General features: G+C 41.9%; 1 protein-coding gene across 1 annotated transcript in view; it reads left to right on the forward strand.

Moving 5' to 3' along the window:
* The first annotated feature begins 249 nt into the window (after positions 1-249).
* LOC132822853 (R-spondin-2-like) overlaps positions 250-20685 on the forward strand; it is a 35057-nt gene continuing 14621 nt past the window's right edge. The window contains exon 1 of the mRNA XM_060836227.1: positions 250-334. Within this exon, the coding sequence (XP_060692210.1) occupies positions 250-334 (85 nt within the window). The remainder of the gene's footprint in view (positions 335-20685) is intronic.

Consider the following 20685-nt stretch of genomic DNA (forward strand, 5'->3'; position numbering starts at 1 on the left):
GCTGTCACGCTCCCGGAAAGCTCTGGAGGAGAGGTTTCAGCAATGTGTTTGTTGTTGAGTTCGCTCTTTCCAGATCGGTGAGAGCGTGGGATCCCTGAAACCACTCGCGGGGCATCAATCCGGCTCCAACTCAACTCTTCCCCCCCCGGGCTCCGGTCCCCGCACACACCCCCCACCTCCCAGAGTGGCAGTGGGCTTCCCTGGGAAGAGCCAGGGCACAGGGCGCTTCAGCAGGAGCTGGCTGCACAGATGTATCTGCGGGCGGTGGCGGTGGCACTCTTCATGCTGTACTGTGGGACAGCATCCATCGGCAAACAGAGCACTGAGCACAGAGGTAAACCCAACAGCTCCTGCACCTTACTCCAGCCTGGAGCCTTCACTCTCATCGCTTCCAGCCTCACCCTGACTGCTGCACTAATCTTTTACCCTGGTTTATGTGTGTTTTTTAACAGTCGGTGTCAATGTGTCTGCATGAGTTTCCGATGTTTTGGGTGAGTTTGAAATTTGTACAAATCTGCCGGAAATCTAGCTCGGGGGGTAACCTCAGGTCTCCTGACTGGAGAGAGGATGCAACGGGAGGTTCGTGTTGAAAGCCGGAGTTTCTCTCTCACACACACACACACACACACACAATCTGAGCGGCTGTGTCAGTGTTCCCTAACCCGGTGTGTGTTTGAGTGTGTGTGTGTCCGGGATGGTAGTGACTCTGCTCCATGTGCCTTCAGCGAGATTATCCAGCTGTAACCTACAGAGCATCCCCAGAGCTGCCGGTGAGAACCTCATTCAGGGAACTCCCTCATGGACCACACGGCTCTCTGTCAGACGGTACACCGTGTTCTCACATCTAGCTAGGTCTTAAATGTATCTATATACCTGCCCATCTATCTGTCAATAACTTCAGCTTTTCGTCTGTCTTTCTGTCTCAGTCTGTCTCGTTTTCTACCTACCTCTCTCTCTGTCCATTTCTTTACCACTGTCCAGGTCTACCTATCTGCCTCTCCAACTGTATGTGTCTATTTGCTCCTCTCAGTCTCAACCTCTCTGTTCTCTCTGTCTCTGTCTATCTTTGTATCTCACTGTCTCTTTCTGTATGTCTGTCTTACTATTTTTCTGTCCCTGTGTCTGCCTCCTCCCTTTTTAACTCTCTATCTTTCTCACTATCTTTGTCTATTTACTCTTTATCAATATCTGCTTCTATCTGTCCATCATCCATCTCTGTTTTTAATCTACTTTTAATTTCGAGAATTTAGAGAACTGGACGTGATTTTATTGAAACATACAAGATTTTTAGCAGCTTCCCAGGGTGGATAGGCAAAGATTTCTCTGTGTGGGAAAGTCTAGGACAAGAGAGTATGCTAGCGGAGTAATAGCTTGCCCACTTAAGGCAAAGATAAAAGAGGATTTTCTTTTTCTCTCAAAAGAAAGTGAAATGTGGAATTCTTTACTGTGGAAGGTTGTTGAGGCTGCATCATTAGCTATATTCAAGGAGGAGAAAGTGAGGACTGCAGATGCTGGAGATCAGAGTCGAGAGTCGGGTGCTGGAAAAGCGCAACAGCTCAGGCAGCATCTGAGCAGCAGGTGCATCAAGGTTTCGGGCATAAGCCCTTCATCGGGAAGCCTTTCTCCTGCTCCTCGGATGCTGCCTGACCTACTGTGCTTTGCCAACACCACACTCTCGACTCATTAATTAGTTAGATAGGTTTTTAATCAGTAAAGGAATCAAGGGTTTTGGAGATAAATAAGGTAAACGGAATTAAAGATTATCGGATGAACCAGGATTGTGTTGACTCGCAGCAATGGACTGAATGGCTATTTTTACTCTTATGTTGTACCATTAGACCACATGTCTTCTGGTCTAAGCAATGAAGCTATTCATATGTTTCTCTCTGAACCTATTAATTAGCCACTTTCTCATTCTCTTTCAATTTCTCTGTCACTCCAGGTCTGTCTCTCTCTCTATCTGTATCTGCAACAGAAATTACACTTCAAAAATTCTTCTGAGACTGTCAAACACTCCGAGACATCTGGAGATCCTGAAAAGTAGTAAATAAATGCAGATCCTTCTGTTTGTTACATTTCTCAAAGGATCTCTAAGGGCGTGGTGCTGTTTTCTCCATTCCTTTCAAACATTTTATGTTTGACCTTAGAGTGCAGGGTCATAGTTTCTTGAAAGTGGAGTTGCAGGTAGACAGGATAGTGAAGAAGGCATTTGGTATGCTTGCTTTTATTGGTTAGTGCACTGAGTATAGGACTTAAGAGGTTATGTTGAGGCTATACAGGACATCAGTTAGGCCACTTTTGGAATATTGCATTCACCTGTGGTATTCCTGCTTTAAGAAGGATTTTGTGAAACTTGAAAGGGTTCAGAAAAGATTTACATGCATGTTGCCAGGGTTGGAGAGTTTAAGCTATAGGGAGAGTCTGAATAGGCTGGAGCTATTTTCCCTGGAATGTCGGAGGCTGAGGGATGACCTTATAGAGGTTTATAAAATCATATGGGGCATGGATAGGATATGTGATCAAGGTCTTTTCCCCAGGATAGCAAAGTTCAAAGTTAGAGGGCATGGTTTAAGATGAAAGAGGAAAGATTTAAAAGGGGGGTAAGGGACAAATTTTTCACATAGAAGCTGTTGCATGTATGGAATGAGCTGCCAGAGGCAGCAGTGGAGGCTGGTACAATTACGATATATAGAACATAGAACATTACAGCGCAGTACAGGCCCTTCGGCCCTCGATGCTGCGCCGACCTGTCATACCAATCTGAAGCCCATCTAACCTACACTATTCCATGTACATTCATATGCTTGTCCAATGACGACTTAAATGTACTTAAAGTTGGTGAATCTACTACCGTTGCAGGCAAAGCATTCCATACCCTTACTACTCTCTGAGTAAAGAAACTACCTCTGACATCTGTCCTATATCTATCATCCCTCAATTTAAAGCTATGTCCCCTTGTGCTCGCTGTCACCATACTTGGAAAAAGGCTCTCCCTGTCCACCCTATCTAACCCTCTGATTATCTTATATGTCTCTATTAAGTCACCTCTCAACTTTCTTCTCTCCAACGAAAACAGCCTCAAGGCCCTCAGCCTTTCCTCGTAAGACCTTCTTTCTATACCAGGCAGCATCCTACTAAATCTCCTCTGCACTCTTTCCAAAGCTTCCACATCTTTTCTATAATGCGGTGACCAGAACTGTACACAATACTCCAAGTGCAGCCGCACTAGAGTTTTGTACAGCTGTTTAAAAGACATCTGCTTGGGTATATGAACAGGAAGGGTTTAGAGAGTTATGGGCCAAAGGCTGGCAAATGGATCCAGATTAATTTTAGGATATGTAGTCGATATGGATGAGTCATAGAGTCATTGAGATGTACAGCATGGCAACAGACCTTTCAGTCCCACCCGTCCATGCCGACCAGATATCCCAATCCAATCTAGTCCCACATGCCAGCACCCGGCCCATATCCCTCCAAACCCTTCCTATTCATATACCCATCCAAATGCCTTTTAAATGTTGCAATTGTACCAGCCTCCACCACTTCCTCTGGCAGCTTCCATATACATACCTCCGTCTATGAAAAAGTTGCCCCTTAGGTCTCTTTTGTATCTTTCCCCTCTCACCCTAAACCTATGCCCTCTAGTTCTGGACTCCATGACCCCAGGGAAGAGACTTTGCCTATCTATCCTATCCATGTCCCTCATGATTTTGTAAACTTCTATAAGGTCTACCCTCAGCCTCCGACGCTCCAGGGAAAAGAGCCCCAGCCTGTTCAGCCTCTCCCTATAGCTCAAATCCCCAACCCTGGCAACATCCTTGTAAATTTTTTCTGAACCCTTTCAAGTTTCACAACATCTTTCTGATAGGAAGGAGACCAGAATTGCACACAATACTCCAACAGCTGCAACATGACCTCCCAATGCCTGTACTCAATAGACTGACCAATAAAAGAAAGCATACCAAACGCCTGCTTCACTATCCTATCTATCTGTGACTCCACTTTCAAGGAGCTATGAACCTGCATATAACTCTTGCTAAGATTTGCTGTCCCAAAATGCAGCACCTCGCATTTATCTGAATTAAACTCCATCTGCCACTTCTCAGCCCATTGGCCCATCTGGCCAAGATCCTGTTGTAAAGATCCTGTTGTAATCTGAGGTAACCCTCTTCGCTGTCTACTACACCTCCAATTTTAGTGTCATCTGCAAACATCCAAATCATTTATATAAATGACAAAAAGTAGAGGACCCAACACCAATCCTTGTGGCACTCCACTGGTCACAGGCCTTCAATCTGAAAAACAAGCCTTCACCACCACCCTCTGTCTTCTACTTTTGAGCCAGTTCTGTATCCAAATGGCTAGTTCTCCTCGTATTCCATGAAATCTAACCTTGCTAACCAGGGCGGTACAGTGGCTCAGTGGTTAGCACTGCTGCCTCATAGTGTCCCAGGTTTGATTCCAGGCTTGGGTGACTGTCTGTGTGGAGTTTGCACATTCTCCTGGTGTCTGCATGTGTTTCCTCTGGGTACTCCAGTTTCTTCCCACAATCCAAAGATGTGCAGGTCAGGTGAATTGGCCATGCTAAATTGCCCGTATTGTTAGGTGCATTAGTCAGAGGGAAATGGGACTGGGTGGATTACTTGTCGGAGAGTCAGTGTGGACTTGTTGGGCCAAAGGGCCTGTTTCCACACTGTAGATAATCTAACCTAATCAGTCTCCCATGGGGAACCTTGTTGAATGCCTTACTGAAGTCCATATAGATCACATCTACTGCTCTGCCCTCATCAATCCTCTTTGTGACTTCTTCAAAAAACTCAACCAAGTTTGTGAGACATGATTTCCCATGCACAAAGCTATGTTGACCATCCCTAAACAGTCCTTGCCTTTCCAAATACATGCACACCTGTCCCTCAAGATTCCCTCCAACAACTTTTCCACCACCGACATCAGGCTCACTGGTCTATAGTTCGCTGGCTTGTCCTTACCACCCTTCTTAAACAGTGGGACCACGTTAGCCATGGACTGAAGGATCTATTTCTGTGCTATATAACTTTATGACTCTATTCATTCCCCTGTACCTCCCTACACTCCATATATCCATCAATCCATCTCTCCAAGTCTGCATCCATTCACCCTCCCTCTATCCACCCTCCCTCTATCCACCCTCCCTCTATCTACCCTCCCTCTACCACTGTATTCTTCTGTGCCTCCCTCTGCAGAAAATTGAGTGTGGCTGACAGAAAAAAACAGTTCAAAAGTTCTGCCGATCTGTGGAGAGGGAAACAGTGTTGATGTTTCATGCCAACCTCTTCAGGACACTGGTGTTTTTGTCAAGGGATGCTCTTCTGGATGCCCCTTGGATCAGTGATCACCCCATCTCTGGATGCTCCAATACCTGGACGCTCCAGTACTGAGTGTAATATCCCATCTACAAACTAAGTGACAAGCTAAACATGTTAAGCTCAACAAATGAGGAGGTGGTGTCTTGTTTGGCATTCACTAAATAATAAGACAATGTTCCTGCCTGTGTCCTGATTATTGTAGGTACCCTTGTAGGAGAGTCTAGGAGCACAGGATGTCATGAATATTTAACTATGTGAGTGTCTCATGACTACGACAGGTTACTGGGGACAGGAGAAAAGTGGAGTTAAGTCACAATCTAAGTAGCCACAATCTTATCAAAAGATGGAACAAGCTTCAGGGTGTGAATGGCCTCCTTTTGCTCCTAATTTATTTGTTCTATGTGAGCAAGTACAAGTGTCTCTGGCTACAAGTCATGTCTTTGAATTGGTGTCTCTTTCAGTGGGTTTTGTGTGTGTGTGTGTGTGTGTGTGTGTGTGTGTGTGTGTGTGTGTGTGTGTGTGTGTGTGTGTGTGTGTGTGTGTGTTCGTGTGTGTGTTCGTGTGTGATGTGTTTAACATCCTCTCTTTGTAGTCTCTGGGCTGCCCTACATTGAATCCAGAATGTGAGAGACTGTGTCATTTCTCTCACTTTATTTGTTAAATCTCCATATAACTGCATCAGTTGCTACACTGTCTAACTCAGTGTCAGTGTTTGCGCACAGCTGTACATCAACAGATGGATTCTGCTAGGAATTCTGAGCAACATCAGTGACAGTGCAGTATGAAATCTTGATCCAAGTCCCAGAGAAAGCTTCTGGAGGACAAAGTTTCAGCTGTTTCTACTTAATGTATAGCCTCTGAAATTCCACTAAGTGTCTGTCAGTCCTGGTTCAGTAGGTAACACTCACGCCTTTGAACAGAGGCTTCTGGAGTAGAATGAGAAATAAGAGTTACATAAATTCAAGTTGTTATTTCACACTAAGTTCTCCTCATCTGAAGATCTATAGGGGCTCTGAGTTAAATTTTAATGACCTGTGGAGAGAACGATGTGCAGGAGGCTGACAAATGAAAACATTTTCTTTAAAATTGGTGACTGAGAGAATCCAGGATATATAGTCCAGCTAGTGTTCCTTCAGTTCTTGGGTAAAGTATTCAATAAGTCAATAAAAGATGTAATTGTAAAAGTTTTAAGTAACATCTGCTCAATGACAATGTCAGCTGAGTCCCTCAAAGAAACATTCTAGTTCAGCAACTTTATAGAATATTTTGTAGAAATAACAGAAAGGATAGATAAAGAAATTGCAAAGAGTGTGACTTGTGTGGATTTGGATAAAACATTTCATAAGGGTCCCGCACAGGAGACTATTGGCAAAGATATTGGTTTGTGAAATTACTGCCAAATGGATCGAAAGTTGGTTGTGGAGTAGAAAGCAACGTGTAGGCGTAAAAGGAAGTTTCTGAGACAGGAATGATGTGGTGAAAAATTCTACTAGGTCTGTTCTTATTTACCATCCGTGTAAATGATTTGGACTTTAGGACTGAAGGAACTATAGGTGCAAAATACAAAAGGATTTGCAACGGATTCATAAGCTTCAAATAGAACTGCAGACTCCATCTGGAGCACTGTGTTCAGCTTTGACCACCATGCTTTAGGAAGGATATACTGACGCTGGAGGGGTTTCAGTGCAAATTCACCAGAATGAGGCTTAAATTATGAGTACAGCTCTGTGTATATGTGTAACCGTGTACAAGCCAAGTTCTTTCTGTGCAACATTTCAGCTGATCAATATTAAACAGAAGGTTGTCTGGCAGAAAAGAAACAACCAACAGACTTACATAAGAAGCTATTGTACAAATACCCCCTGAAGTGTAGCTAAAGTACAAAGAAACACGTACAATAAGCACCATACTCAGGTAACAAAAACATGGATGTGGAAATAAAAGAAATACTTGCTTTTAAATAGCATCTTTCACAGCTTTAGGTTGTCTCAAGTTACAACCAGTGACAATGCTGACTAGACTTCAAAACTGGCTTACTGGAAAGCATTAAAGACATTTCAAGGATGTGAAAGATGCTCTATCAATGCAAACTTCTTCCCTTAACATAAGGCAGTGTCAGTCATCAGACTTATAAACAAAACAAAAATTCTGGAAATGTTCAGAGGGGTTTGCAGTACCCCAGCGGAGAGGAAATATAGTTAATGTTTCACTGACATTTCATTAGTACTGGGGAAAATGTGAATAGAAATATCCCGAAAACCCAGGGGTTGGAAAGCAGATTTCAAAAAAGAATATAAACTAGAGGGAAAGGCATATAGCCAAAGAAGCACAAAGCAAAATGGGGCACAGGTTACTATCTAAAATTGCTTGAACTCAACATTGAGTCCAAAAGCTGTCAGATGCCGAATTGGGAGATGAGGAGCTTGTGTTACACTTCATTGGAACAATGTGACAGATAAAAGACAGAAATAACACTGTCTGGGCAAGATGGAAAATCAAAATGTCAGGCAATTGTTAGCTCGGCTCATTTTTGCAAACTGAACAAAGCATCCTGCGTTAGGTCTCTCCAGTATGGTGTGTAGTGCTGAAAAAGTGCAGCAGGTCAGGCAGCATCTGAGGAGCACGAGAATCGATGGTTTGGGCATAAGCCCTTCATCAGGATGGAGGGCTTATGACCGAAATGTTGATTCTCCTGCTCCTCGAATGCTGCCTGACGTGCATCCTTTTCCAGCACCATGCTCTTGATTCTGATCTCCAACATCTGCAGTCAATACCTTCTCTTTCCCAGTATAGTGCAGACCAAAAGATTCAGTCTGGAGGAAAGGAAATGTGCATGTAGAAGGGCATGGAATAGAATGAACATTATCAAGGGCTCTGTCAATTCATGGTGGAGGTGAATTATTGCCTGGAGGATTAAAGAAAAAGCACATAATTAATATAAAATATAATTAGCTGAAAATGTGTTGCTGGTTAAAGCACAGCAGGTTAGGCAGCATCCAAGGAATAGGAAATTCGACGTTTCGGGCATAAGCCCTTCATCAGGAATGAGGAGAGTGTGCCAAGCAGGCTAAGATAAAAGGTAGGGAGGAGGGACTTGGGGGAGGGGCGATGGAGATGTGATAGGTGGAAGGAGGTCAAGGTGAGGGTGATAGGCCGGAGTGGGGTGGGGGCGGAGAGGTCAGGAAGAGGATTGCAGGTTAGGAGGGCGATGCTGAGTTGAGGGAACCGACTGAGACAAGGTGAGGGGAGGGGAAATGAGGAAACTGGAGAAATCTGAGTTCATTCCTTGTGGTTGGAGGGTTCCCAGGCGGAAGATGAGGCGCTCGTCCTCCAGCCGTCGTGTTGTTATGTTCTGTCGGTGGAGGAGTCCAAGGACCTGCATGTCCTCGGTGGAGTGGGAGGGAGAGTTAAAGTGTTGAAATATAATTAAGAGAGTTAAAATATAATTACCTTGGCAATACTTATTCACACACTGCTGCATGTACAGATTCTATTCCATTATCCAAACAAATTTAATGAAGACGACTGAGAAAGTGGGAAAATTGATTCGAGTCTGTACATGAAGCAGGGTATCAATAAGTATTCGAGTAAAAAATGAGGTCTGCAGATGCTGGAGATCACAGCTGAAAATGTGTTGCTGGTTAAAGCACAGCAGGTTAGGCAGCATCTCAGGAATAGGGAATTCGACGTTTCGAGCATAAGCCCTTCATCAGGAATGAGAGAGAGTAGCCAAGCAGGCTAAGATAAATCCGTGTAGAGGGAGGAAGAGAGCTTCTTCAAGGAAGGCATCCTTGCAAGAGGATTCGCAGTAGGTTACATGCAGGTCCTTGGACTCCTCCACCGGCAGAACATAACAACACGATGGCTGGAAGAGGAGCGCCTCATCTTCCGCCTGGGAACCCTCCAACCACAAGGTATGAATTCAGATTTCTCCAGTTTCCTCATTTCCCCTCCCCCCCCACCTTGTCTCAGTCGGTTCCCTCAACTCAGCACCGCCCTCCTAACCTGCAATCTTCTTCCTGACCTCTCCGCCCCCACCCCACTCCGGCCTATCACCCTCACCTTGACCTCCTTCCACCTATCCCACCTCCATCGCCCCTCCCCCAAGTCCCTCCTCCCTACCTTTTATCTTAGCCTGCTTGGCTACTCTCTCTCATTCCTGATGAAGGGCTTATGCTCGAAACGTCGAATTCCCTATTCCTGAGATGCTGCCTAACCTGCTGTGCTTTAACCAGCAACACATTTTCAGCTATCAATAAGTATTGTCCAGGTAACTAGTGGAGTCAATAACTTATAATAAAAATTGACTGACCACAGTCCCCAGAAATTAACACAAAGGAATCAAGGAAGGGTGGGAAGAGCTGGATCATGTGTCTGTGAGGAAAGGGTGAAAATTGGAATCAAAAGTTGACAATCTTTTAATGTTTGGACACTTAGCCTTTAGAAATACTCATCAAAGTCCATCAGACAATTCTTGATCATTTTCATCTTAACTCTTCATCAAAACATTTTTTGGAGGTTTCGTTTTTTTTAAGGTTCTGTTTGATAGCCAAAATTGAGCCAAATTAAGCCTGCTAACTGGTCAAAATTAAGAGGGCTGTCCAGAAAGAATAGATTGGGTGGAATGAGTTTATATTGTCTGGACTTGAGAAGGATAAAAAATATTTGAATTTTCTTCTAATGTGGGCTGTTTCCCTTGTTGAAGACTCCAGATGTAGTTGTCATTGACTCAGAATAAGGGATCAACCGTTTAGGACTGAGACAAGGTGAAAATTCTTCAAAGATTTGTGAATCTTTGGAAGTGGTTACTCCTGGAGACTGTGGCAGCACAGTCATTGATCATTACGAATACAGAGATTAATGGGTTTTGCGTACATATAAAAATAAAGAATGCATTAGCAAAGTTGAGACAGAAGCCCCATGATCTCATTGTATGGCAGAGGAAATGTAAGGGGCTGAATGGCCTATTCCTGTTTATATTTTATGTATTCTTATAAATGATGACAACAGCTTTAAAATCTAACCACTTATTAAAAGACCAAGCTGAAGTGAATGAATAACTGGTACTTACCCAAATCATTAAACAAGGAATTGGTAAACAAGACCATGTATTAGAACATTTGATTAACCACAAATTAAAGCAAATCTTTAATAAGCACACAGGGTACTTGAACAAATGCTATGAGCAAACAGAATTAGTAACTCTACAGATAGGAGGGCAGTATCACACTGCCTGATCTGGCAACTCAAAACTGAGCAACCAGAAATTCATGTGGGGTATCAGCAGAGTAATTCAATACTGGCATTACCAGCGAAGCCCACATTTCATGAATGAACAGAAAGTAAAATTTAGTGCCAAATAAATGCATCAGAACACAAAGCTTATGAAGTTTATGCCTGACATTGAGTTGGTAATGCCAAATCCTGGTGGGGCTGAAAGGTCAAATAGCTTTGAGTAATGAGCACGTCCAAAGATGTTTTAGTCTATTTCAGTGTATTTCATAAGCTACTCATCTTAACAATATGATTGCTTGACATCATATAATTCATATGTTCTTCTGAGTCATTTGGTCCTGAAATTAACTCTCTGTCTTCCTGTGGAATGCTCTTTTTAGTTCGAGAGTACCACGTTGACTATCCAGCAGCAGTTCTGATGCCTCTTAATTTTTTCCAAGTTCTTTTCCCAACCAACCTAACCTTTCCCTTTCAAAGTACTTAACACACAGCCATTCCCTTAAAGCCATTCTCCCCATATATAGCTGGATGCCTCAAAATTAAAATCTATTTTAACTTCCCACTCCATCCTTGGTTTAGAAGCCTTGCTCCATAAACCATTGTTTCTGGGCACTTTGTTCAAGCCTCTCTAAGAACCTAGAGATTTCCTTCTTTTCTGATTCACACCTGGAAACATTATATGTTTTATATGTTGCATTTAGCAATATTCATCCCCTTTTGATATCAGGGAAGGGCTGAAAATGTGTTGCTGGTTAAAGCAAAGCAGGTTAGGCAGCATCTCAGGAATAGGGAATTCCCTATTCCTGAGATGCTGCCTAACCTGCTGTGCTTTAACCAGCAACACATTTTCAGCTGTGATCTCCAGCATCTGCAGACCTCATTTTTTACTCGATATCAGGGAAGGCTCAGGGATTCCATTTCCTGGCGTTAAACCCTTAAATAGACAGGCACCAATAACTTTTAATGAGTATACTTTACCCACGCAAAGGAAGTTACGCTTATTTGTTGGCAATGTAATACATTTTCCTTTATTTTTCCTTTCTCTGGCTTTAATGACTACAGTAAGAGAGTAACAACTGATCTCCTTAAGTTCACCTCGATATATTTTATCATGGTCAAGCAACATAACGCCCCATTAAATTTTGACAAGTCAGTATATGTCAACTCCTGGTCATTACTATTGGAACCATTGGTCATTTCTTTTGCAGGTTACTGTTGGAAGCACCAATGATTCTTCAAATGAGCATTTCCTGTTTTACCAGCATTTATGTTAAAATCAATCTTTAGACTATTTTTATAAATCATAAACCAAGGCTTTGTTAGAGAATTAGATTTTGAAGGTGAAAATGTATCAGGCAAGGCAAAAGCAGGTTAGATCAAGAGTTTCAGTGTATAACATCAAGAAAGCTGCTTTTTTTGTTGTTACAATAGGATAAAATACAGCCTTAATTCAAATTGAGAAAATTTTGCTGAATAGTTTTTCTTTTGTGATCCCTGATTGGTAGAAGCATTGCCATAGACAAGGTGCCTATAAATACTGATTGACAGTTAACAGTTAGGTTTTGTTTAACAGAGTCAGGTTGACTCTGGTTGGTCAGAACATACTTTGAGACCTGATCCAGGGAACGATTGTCACCTATTTTGTTGACTTGAAACAGGTGCAATGTATGCACATGTTCCTTCTCTCTGAGAAGAACAGGAGCCTGTGTATTAATATGTGTAGCTTCCTGTCCTCACAGAAAGACAATACCATGACGAATCTAAATTGGTTACCTGCTTATTTGGGTTTATCCAGCAAGTGTTGTCCGATTACAGAATTGTATCTAATGTTGGATACTGTGCTGTGTGTTTTGCAAGTGCAGGCTGGTTGGCTACAGTCAGTATGTGTGAAATGATCTGCCTGTGTTTGAGACATACAGTCTTCAGATCTAACATCACACCACACCAGCACTGAAATTCATATAGTACATTACTCCTTTGTGTGATAGGTTGAATTGCTTTTTTGGCTTGATGACAGCATTCTGTTAGTGGCAAACAGCATTCATGTATTGACTATCCCTTGAGTCAATATTGTTAATTCCAATTGTTAATAATTGCATTTGAGTAGCCATCCCTTTTTCAGGTGAGGCCTTAAAACTGAGGCCCACTTCTTATGTTTACATTGAATGGGCAGTACTCTGAACAAAGAAATTGCAGATTTAATCCTCGCTGTAGGGGCTTGAGGCTGTGAACCAGGCAGATTCTCCAGTGTAGTACTGAGGGAGTGCTGCATTGTTGGAGGTCACATCACTTGGATAGAGAGTTATACTAATCTCTTTGTCCTCTCAGGTTGATGTTTAAAATCTTACAGCATTACTTTGGAGGAGTGTTTTTCAACACTTGGCCAATGTTTATTTTCAACCAACATTCATGGAAATAGATTATTCAGTGATTTACAGTTTGTGGGAGCACATTAGCTCTGAAAATACAGCATCTACCACAGTTCAAAAGTACTTCATTGACTGCAATGTGCTATGGAACATCCCGAAGACATGAAAGACACTGCATAATCGCAAATCCTTTATTTCTTTGCCATATCCAAGCTGAGTTGTAAGCCATCAAGACTTGTATTGGAGTCAATGAAATTACCCAAACAAGTTTCAAGGTCAGCTGTGAATTTCACTGTTTGTTAATTTTTCCTAGGTGCACTCTGATGTCCAGAGATACATGAACTCAAATGCAAAGGCAGTAACTGTGCAGATTCACTGCTGTGTCAGTTAGCAGTGTAGGTTTCTTTCTCTCTCTCCCTCACTGACCATGTGGTCACTGCCTTCCTTCTTTTAAAACTGCCATTGCTTTGATCTTTTTTCCCCAAAATTCCAAAACAATGCAACAGCATGTAAAATAGTAATTTCTGCTCCTGGAATTCAATGAATCCACCTCCAACACCTTAAAAAAGGAGCAGCTCTTACAGCTCTTATCCTCCTCCACCTTGGTGGATAGGATAGTGAAGAAGATGTTTGGTATGCTTTCCTTTATTGGTCAGAGTATTGAGTACAGGAGTTGGGAGGTCAAATTGCAGCTGTACAGGACGTTGGTTAGGCCACTGTTGGAATATTGTGTGCAATTCTGGTCACCTTCCTTTCAGAAGGATGTAGTGAAATTTGAAAGGGTTCAGAAAAGATTTACAAGGATGTTGCCAGGGTTGGAGGATTTGAGCTATAGGGAGAGGCTGAATAGGCTAGGGCTGTTTTCTCTGGAGCATTGGAGGCTGAGGGGTGTCCTTATAGAGGTTTATAGAATCATAAAGGGCATGGATAGGATAAATAGACAAAGACTTTTCCCTGAGATGGGGGAGTCCAGAACTAGAGGGCATTGGTTTAGGGTGAGAGGGAAAAGATATAAAAGGACTTAAGGGGCAACTTTTTCACACAGAGGGTGGTGCGTGTATGGAATGAGTTTCCAGAGGAAGTGGTGGAGGCTGATACAATTGCAGCATTTAAAAGGCATCTGGATGGGTATATGAGTAGGAAGAGATTAGAGGGATGTGGGCCGAATGCTGGCAAATGGGACTAGATTAGGTTAGGATATCTGCTCAGCATGGATGATTTGGACTGAAGGTTCTGTTTCCATGCTGTACATCTCTATGACTTTAAGTTAGATTCTTGGTATGTTGGCAAATCACTGAGCTCAGTTCTTGAATACCATGCGGAAACTGGGAATCATGGAGCCAACCCTGAATGTCCTTCAGTCCCCAGGAATTAAAAATGAACCTCCACATAACCTGGGTGAAATATGATCAGGAGGCTATTAAAACTATGGGAGTCGATGTCTTGTTTCTCATTTCCCTCATACACTTTTCATTAATTATTTTAAACATTTATAAATGAGACAGAATGCAGCTTGACTAGAGTTAGAAAATTGTTGAATCAGCTAATGAAAGAATTTGTTTGTTTTCCAATTGGCGGAGTAGGCAATGTCCCATCAGATTTGATACAGTGAGAAGCCAGTGGCAGGAGCATACAAAGTGGAAGCCTCCAGGTGTTCCCAGCAGTGCTCTGGTCTCCATCAGGTATGAAACTCCAAACTACACGATAAGGATCATCCTGAAGGTAAAATGAGGGAAGCCAGACTGACCATTTGTGAACCTTGCAAAGCTATCAATTGATAAATATGTCAGGAATCTTCAGCCCTGAACAATGATGTTGCAAAATAGCGCCATGAATGAGTATCATTGAAAATAAGAGAAAAAAGGGAGTCACAGTGTCACTCGCTGTCCATACACCAAGCTGTAACCTGCATTGTGATAGTCCTTAGGGCTAAAAGGATCAAAGGATATGGGGAGAATGCTGGGTACAGGGTACCGAGTTGGATGATCAATCAATAATCATATTGAATAGTGAAGAGGGTTTGAAGGGCTGAATGGCCTACTCCTGCTATGTTTATGATGTATTGTGTAGATGACATTAACACAGATGTTTTCAATGGTAGTCTATTTCATACAGCCCAGTTGCCTATTTAGTAGATAATGTATCAGACAGCGTCTGCCTCTTGTTAAACTATAATTCCCTTTGCAAAGTGTTATTGGATATAAGTCATGTTGAACATTCAGAGATTTCCTTGCTCTGGTTGGCACAGATGTGGATATTTCCCAATCAGCATGTTCTGAGATGTTATGACACATCTCTGGAGCAGGTGGGACTTAAACCTGGGTCAGGGAGGTGAAAATGGATTCTGCAAATGCTGGAGACCAGAGTCAAAATTAGAGTGGTGCTGGAAAAGCACAACAGGTCAGGCAGCATCTGAGGAGCAGGAAACTTGACGTTTCGGGCAGGACCCCTTCACCATTCCTGATGAAGGGCTTCTGCATGAAACGTTGATTTTTCTTGCTCCTTGGATGCTGCCTGACCTGCTGTGCTTTTCCAGCACCACTCTAATCTTGACTTAAACCCAGGTCTCCTGGTTCCAAGGTAGGGGCACCACCACTGGCTCACTGTGTATAATAAGCAATTCATGTTAAACACCATTTTCCACTGTCAGTGCCCAGTGGTCCGTGGTCTCTGTAGACTGTCTTTGCTGCCAGAGTATACAGATGGCTCATATTTCAGCTGTGTGGAGATACTTCAGGTTGCATTGATTCCAGAGTAGCTAGCAGTCCATAGCTTGGGGCATATCAAAGATATCTGTAATCTGGTACAATTACGGTATGACACTTTGATGGAGATCTAATGAGCAGCTAATTCAAGTTGTTTAATCTCATTGAATACTGAACATCCAGATGACTTGACACTTTGATTGACAGCTGTCTCTGTGATAGAAGATGTAATTGAAAGGGCAGAACCAATTAACCTACAGAAACTCTTCGACAGATGTGTCTTTCGAGAAGAGTTTCTGCTGATCAGGAAGGACAAACTTTGTGTTTGATGTTACTCATTCTACCTGTTTAATGATAAATAAATGTTTATTAAATTGCATTTTGCCAACTTTCACCTCTCTCGTCTTAATTATTGTTTCATGGTGAACAGTATGGCAAACACCAGTTATTAATAATATTGATCCAATAATCTGAGAGGGTAATGGTATGAGGAAACGTTTTGCATTTAACTGAGTTTAACAATATGTAGAGTATACTGTTAGATTCGAGTTAAGTTTAACAATCCTCTTGTCTTCGCCTCCCCCCCCCCCTCGTTAAATTCAGGGTGACTACTTTAATATTCCTGAACTGTCAGGATCAAAAACCTATTTTAAAAAGTCCATCACTGATCACCATTTTTGACATCTTACGAAGGTGCAGCTGGCAATCTGAATACATCTACTTCTGTAAATTGGAATTTTGTTGTGCTCCTGATACTGTGTATGCTGTAGAAATAGGGCAACACAGCTACCTGATCAACAGAGGGTTATAATGGCAAGGTCAGGCATGCTCAATGCTCACTGGGAAGTGTTATTCTGGTATAGCAGGGTAAACGTGTGTTAACAACTTGGAGTGTATAAAGTTAAAAATCCCACAACATCAGGTTATAGTCCAACAAGTTTATTTGGAAGCACTAGCTTTTGGAGTGCTGTTCCTTTTTCAGGTGGCTGTGGAAGTGTTATGTAAAGAAGATACAAGGTGAGTTTATTACACAAGTAAAACTGAAAGTTACAGAAATAAGCGAGAAAGCTATGAAATAAAATACAATGTTTGAAAGTAAGGAAGAATATAAGTAAGGTATGAAGATGAAAATAAGATTAGTCTCCAAGAGCATTGCAGACCTGGCTTGCTTAAAGATGTTCAGGTTTTAGACCAGATTCAGCAGCTGAGATAAGCTGTGAAGTTGAACAGTTACAGATTACTGCTACAGGTGAGCTCAGCCAACAGAACAGATACTAGAAGTGAGTGAATGCTCCATGTGTCTGTTCTAAGGCAATACAGATGGTGGCTCTTGTTAATCTACTTCAGTACAGCAGCTATTTTCTGGACTGAATATTACTCTACCTTCCTGTTGAGAAGCAATTTCTGTTTCAAGAAAGCTTCTTCATGGTGTTCAAATAGTCCTCTCTTTCACTAGCTGACCCCAGCAGCTTTAATACTATCAAACATAACACCTACAAATGTTAATTTTGATGTATCATTGTTCCACAAAGCAAAGCAATTACGATGGAATTCCTTGTGCCCTTCTGCCTGTCTCCTGTTCTCACAACAGAAGCTGAGTCTTCAGACAATTTGATGTTCAATAGACAGTCCTGGAATTCTTGAATGCTCCTTTTCACTGTCTGATTGCCTGCTTTTAACAGCAGTTGAAACCACAGGAGAAGTCGTGTCATTTTCAGAAGCTATTTTGTAAGACTCTGAGTCAATTTTAAAGACAGATTAGCTTTCTTCATAAAATATATAACATTGCAGCTACAGCTTTGTGACATTAGTTTAATATTTGGGTAACTCTAAAAAGGAACCACCCCACTATCCTCAACTTCCATCAATCTCCCCGCAGCATGAACTGACTATTCCTCCTACTGATTACCCCCCTGACTCAACCACCCTGGACCAAAAACACCCCATGCCCTGGCTATGAGTTGACCCACCCACTTATGCACCTACTCACCCACCTACACATCCTACTCACCTACCTACAAACCCAAATGGGTATCTATCAACTCCAGCCACCTACCAACCTCAATGATCACACTCACCTGCCCATTCAGTCTCTCAACCACTCACCCATACATCATTCATTCAACCATTTGCTATGATCCAAATATTGGACCTTTGATGTTACCATGTGATAGCTGGTACATATAAGGGAAGCAAGTCCTTTTTATTCTCTAACCTTACTCGGTTGACAATCTGGGAATGTCAAAGTGCGTATTTCTGTGACAACTAGGATAGCAAGAATCTGGTAGAAATATGCAACAGTATTGGGTCGGAGAATCTTCACAAGCAGAATGACAAAGCATTCAACATTGCTGCTCCTCAGCAAATTCATACTAAAGACCCACTCACCAGTGGGATCTGACTGCATTTATAAGTTAGTTACTGGTTTGCTTTTCTTCTACATTTTCTTCAGCATTCTCTTCTTGTTACAATCCCTCTTAATGTCACCTCTGGATAATTCAAATTCCAGAATGAAATCGAGTTTGATAGATAACATTTTGCTTCCTTTAAATTTGATGAGGCAGTCTTTCACTGAAACATAAACATACAAGACTGCAGATTCAGTTTTAATAGGTAAACATAAGGTTATTACATAGGATAAACTAAAAAAAGGAAATAAATTAAATTAATCTATTAAAATATAATGCAGTTTGAAAGATTTCAAAATGCATGGCAGAATAAAATCCCATCTACTTCTCAATGTCATAACTTTACAGTAACTCAAAATAAACCAGAGAAATGTTCCCTTTCCTGCCCATTCTGTACATTAAGCTTATCTGCTGTTTTCTTCACTTCCTGTCCTGTGAACTATGAAGTATTTCCTTGGATTTCATACCACTGAGTTACCTTTCTCACCTTTGAATAATAATATAGAATTCTAAGCAAATACTCCTGGTCTGGATGTTTTCACAAATGGAAACTTTTACACTGAGGCAAATTATTTCCTTAAATGCCATTTTCCTTGGAGAAACTATTCTTCCATTTGATTTCATTCAGGACCTTCAAACTGAATTCAGAAACTTTTAAACATATTTGCTCAACCTAATATTCACGAATCTAATGGCTTCATGTTTATTTTCTTCCCTCCTATTCTAAAACTATATAGACTGTCAGTCACAGTTAGAAGTACAAAGGAAATCCACATGATAGCTTCCAGAAAATGGAGGAAGAGGGAGAGCAAGAGGGTGAGAAGGAAGGTGAGATGTTGGAGGAGATGGGCAGAGTGAAGAAAGACATGGGAGAAGAGCAAGAAGAGACAGAAGAGTAGACAGATGAAGAAGAAGAGGAAAAAGTACAGGGGAAAGGAGTGGTGGGGTGGGGTCAACAGTAGGAAGAGGAAAAAACACTGCTTAAAGCATGCATTTAAGCTAGTGTCCCATCTCCAAACTGTTTTTCCTCTCAAAAGTCCTTAAGTATTATCGCCTCCCAAATTTCTGGCCATATTTCCTTGACGCCCATATTTGAATCTCCCAAGTTAGGTATCAAGCCCTATCACTGTCACTGTACCAAAACATCTTTTATCGATGTCCTGTGTGACTGTACTAAATGTGAACTGCCCTTCCTTATCCTCTTGACCTGTCTGCAGCCTTGCACACCATTCTCCTCCAACATTTCTGCACTGCTGGATAAGACTGCACCCTGAATCCAGTCTTATCTTTCTAATCGTAGCCAGAGACTCACCATCAATCATCTTCTCAAATCCTTTTTCCATGGCCTCACCTCTTCCCATCTCTATGATTTCTGCAAAATCTCTGTCTTCCTCCATAATAGCCTCCTGAGCATTCCTGATTTTAATTGCTCCAGCAGTGGTGACAGTACTCACAAAAGCAAAACACTGCGGATGCTGGAGATCTGAAACAGAGAATGCTAGAGAAATTCAGCAAGTCTGGCAGGATCTGTCAAGAGAGACATAGAGTTAATATTTCAAGTCCAGTATGACTTCTCTTCAGAACACGCAGTGGAAATGTTAACACTGTTTCTCTCACCAGAGATGCTACTGGGTCCACTTGAGTTTCTCCAGTGTTCTTTAGGTTTGATTTGTTGAAGTACCTTCAACTTCCTGGGCGCTATGCTCTGGAAGTCTCCCCCTACATCTGTCCACCTCTCTATGTTGTTTTCCTCCTTTACCACACTCCTTGAAACTTGCCTCTGACATCATCCAACCTAACATTGTTCAATGTGGCTCGATACTAATTTTCATTAATACTCCTATGAAAGTTTTGGGATACTTTATTATGTTAATTTCATCTTAAAGTTGCTATACTAATGTAAGTTTTTGTTATTCAGAGTCCCTGTTACTTTGCAGCTGTTCATTTTGTACCTATTACAGCACATTTGTACCCATTCTCCTGTTACAGTGCCTCTGATTAGTATGTACATGATAATCTGCATCTGTTTATTGTGCTTTTGCTAAATGGATGACTGTTATTGTGTGCCTCTTAGTGTGTATCTGTTTTAGAGTTTAACTTTATGTGGGCACCTTTTAAAGTGGATGTGTTTCTGGCAGAGTGCACCAGGTTGGTGTGCCTGTTCACTATTCTGTTATAGTGCACCCATTTACAATATAGCTGTTACTATTTCCTGTTTATTCTAGATATGTTAGTGTGCACCTGGTGTTGTTCATTTGTGATAGTGCATGTGTTCCTGTGTCTGTCACTGCCTGCTTACTGTGCATCTGTGTGTGTTCCTGTGTACCAGCTAACATTCACCTGTTACCATCCATCAATTCATTATCTCCAGTTAGTACCCACCTGCCTACAGTGCATTTCTTACTCAGGGCTGGATCTAATGCTTCACGATTAACAGGTTTGAACTTGTGGGAATTGTGGCCTGTTCACTGATTACTCACCAATCCTGACCCAGTACAACTACACAGGTTGTGGGGTGAAGAGAACAATGATTGGTTGCCTGCCTGTAGATCATTGAAGGGCTTTATTAGAATAATAGAATTTTATAGGACAGAAACTAGGTCATTCAAAACATCATGTCCGC

The sequence above is a fragment of the Hemiscyllium ocellatum genome, chromosome 15 (assembly GCF_020745735.1).
Source record: "Hemiscyllium ocellatum isolate sHemOce1 chromosome 15, sHemOce1.pat.X.cur, whole genome shotgun sequence".
In the NCBI taxonomy this organism is placed as follows: domain Eukaryota; kingdom Metazoa; phylum Chordata; class Chondrichthyes; order Orectolobiformes; family Hemiscylliidae; genus Hemiscyllium; species Hemiscyllium ocellatum.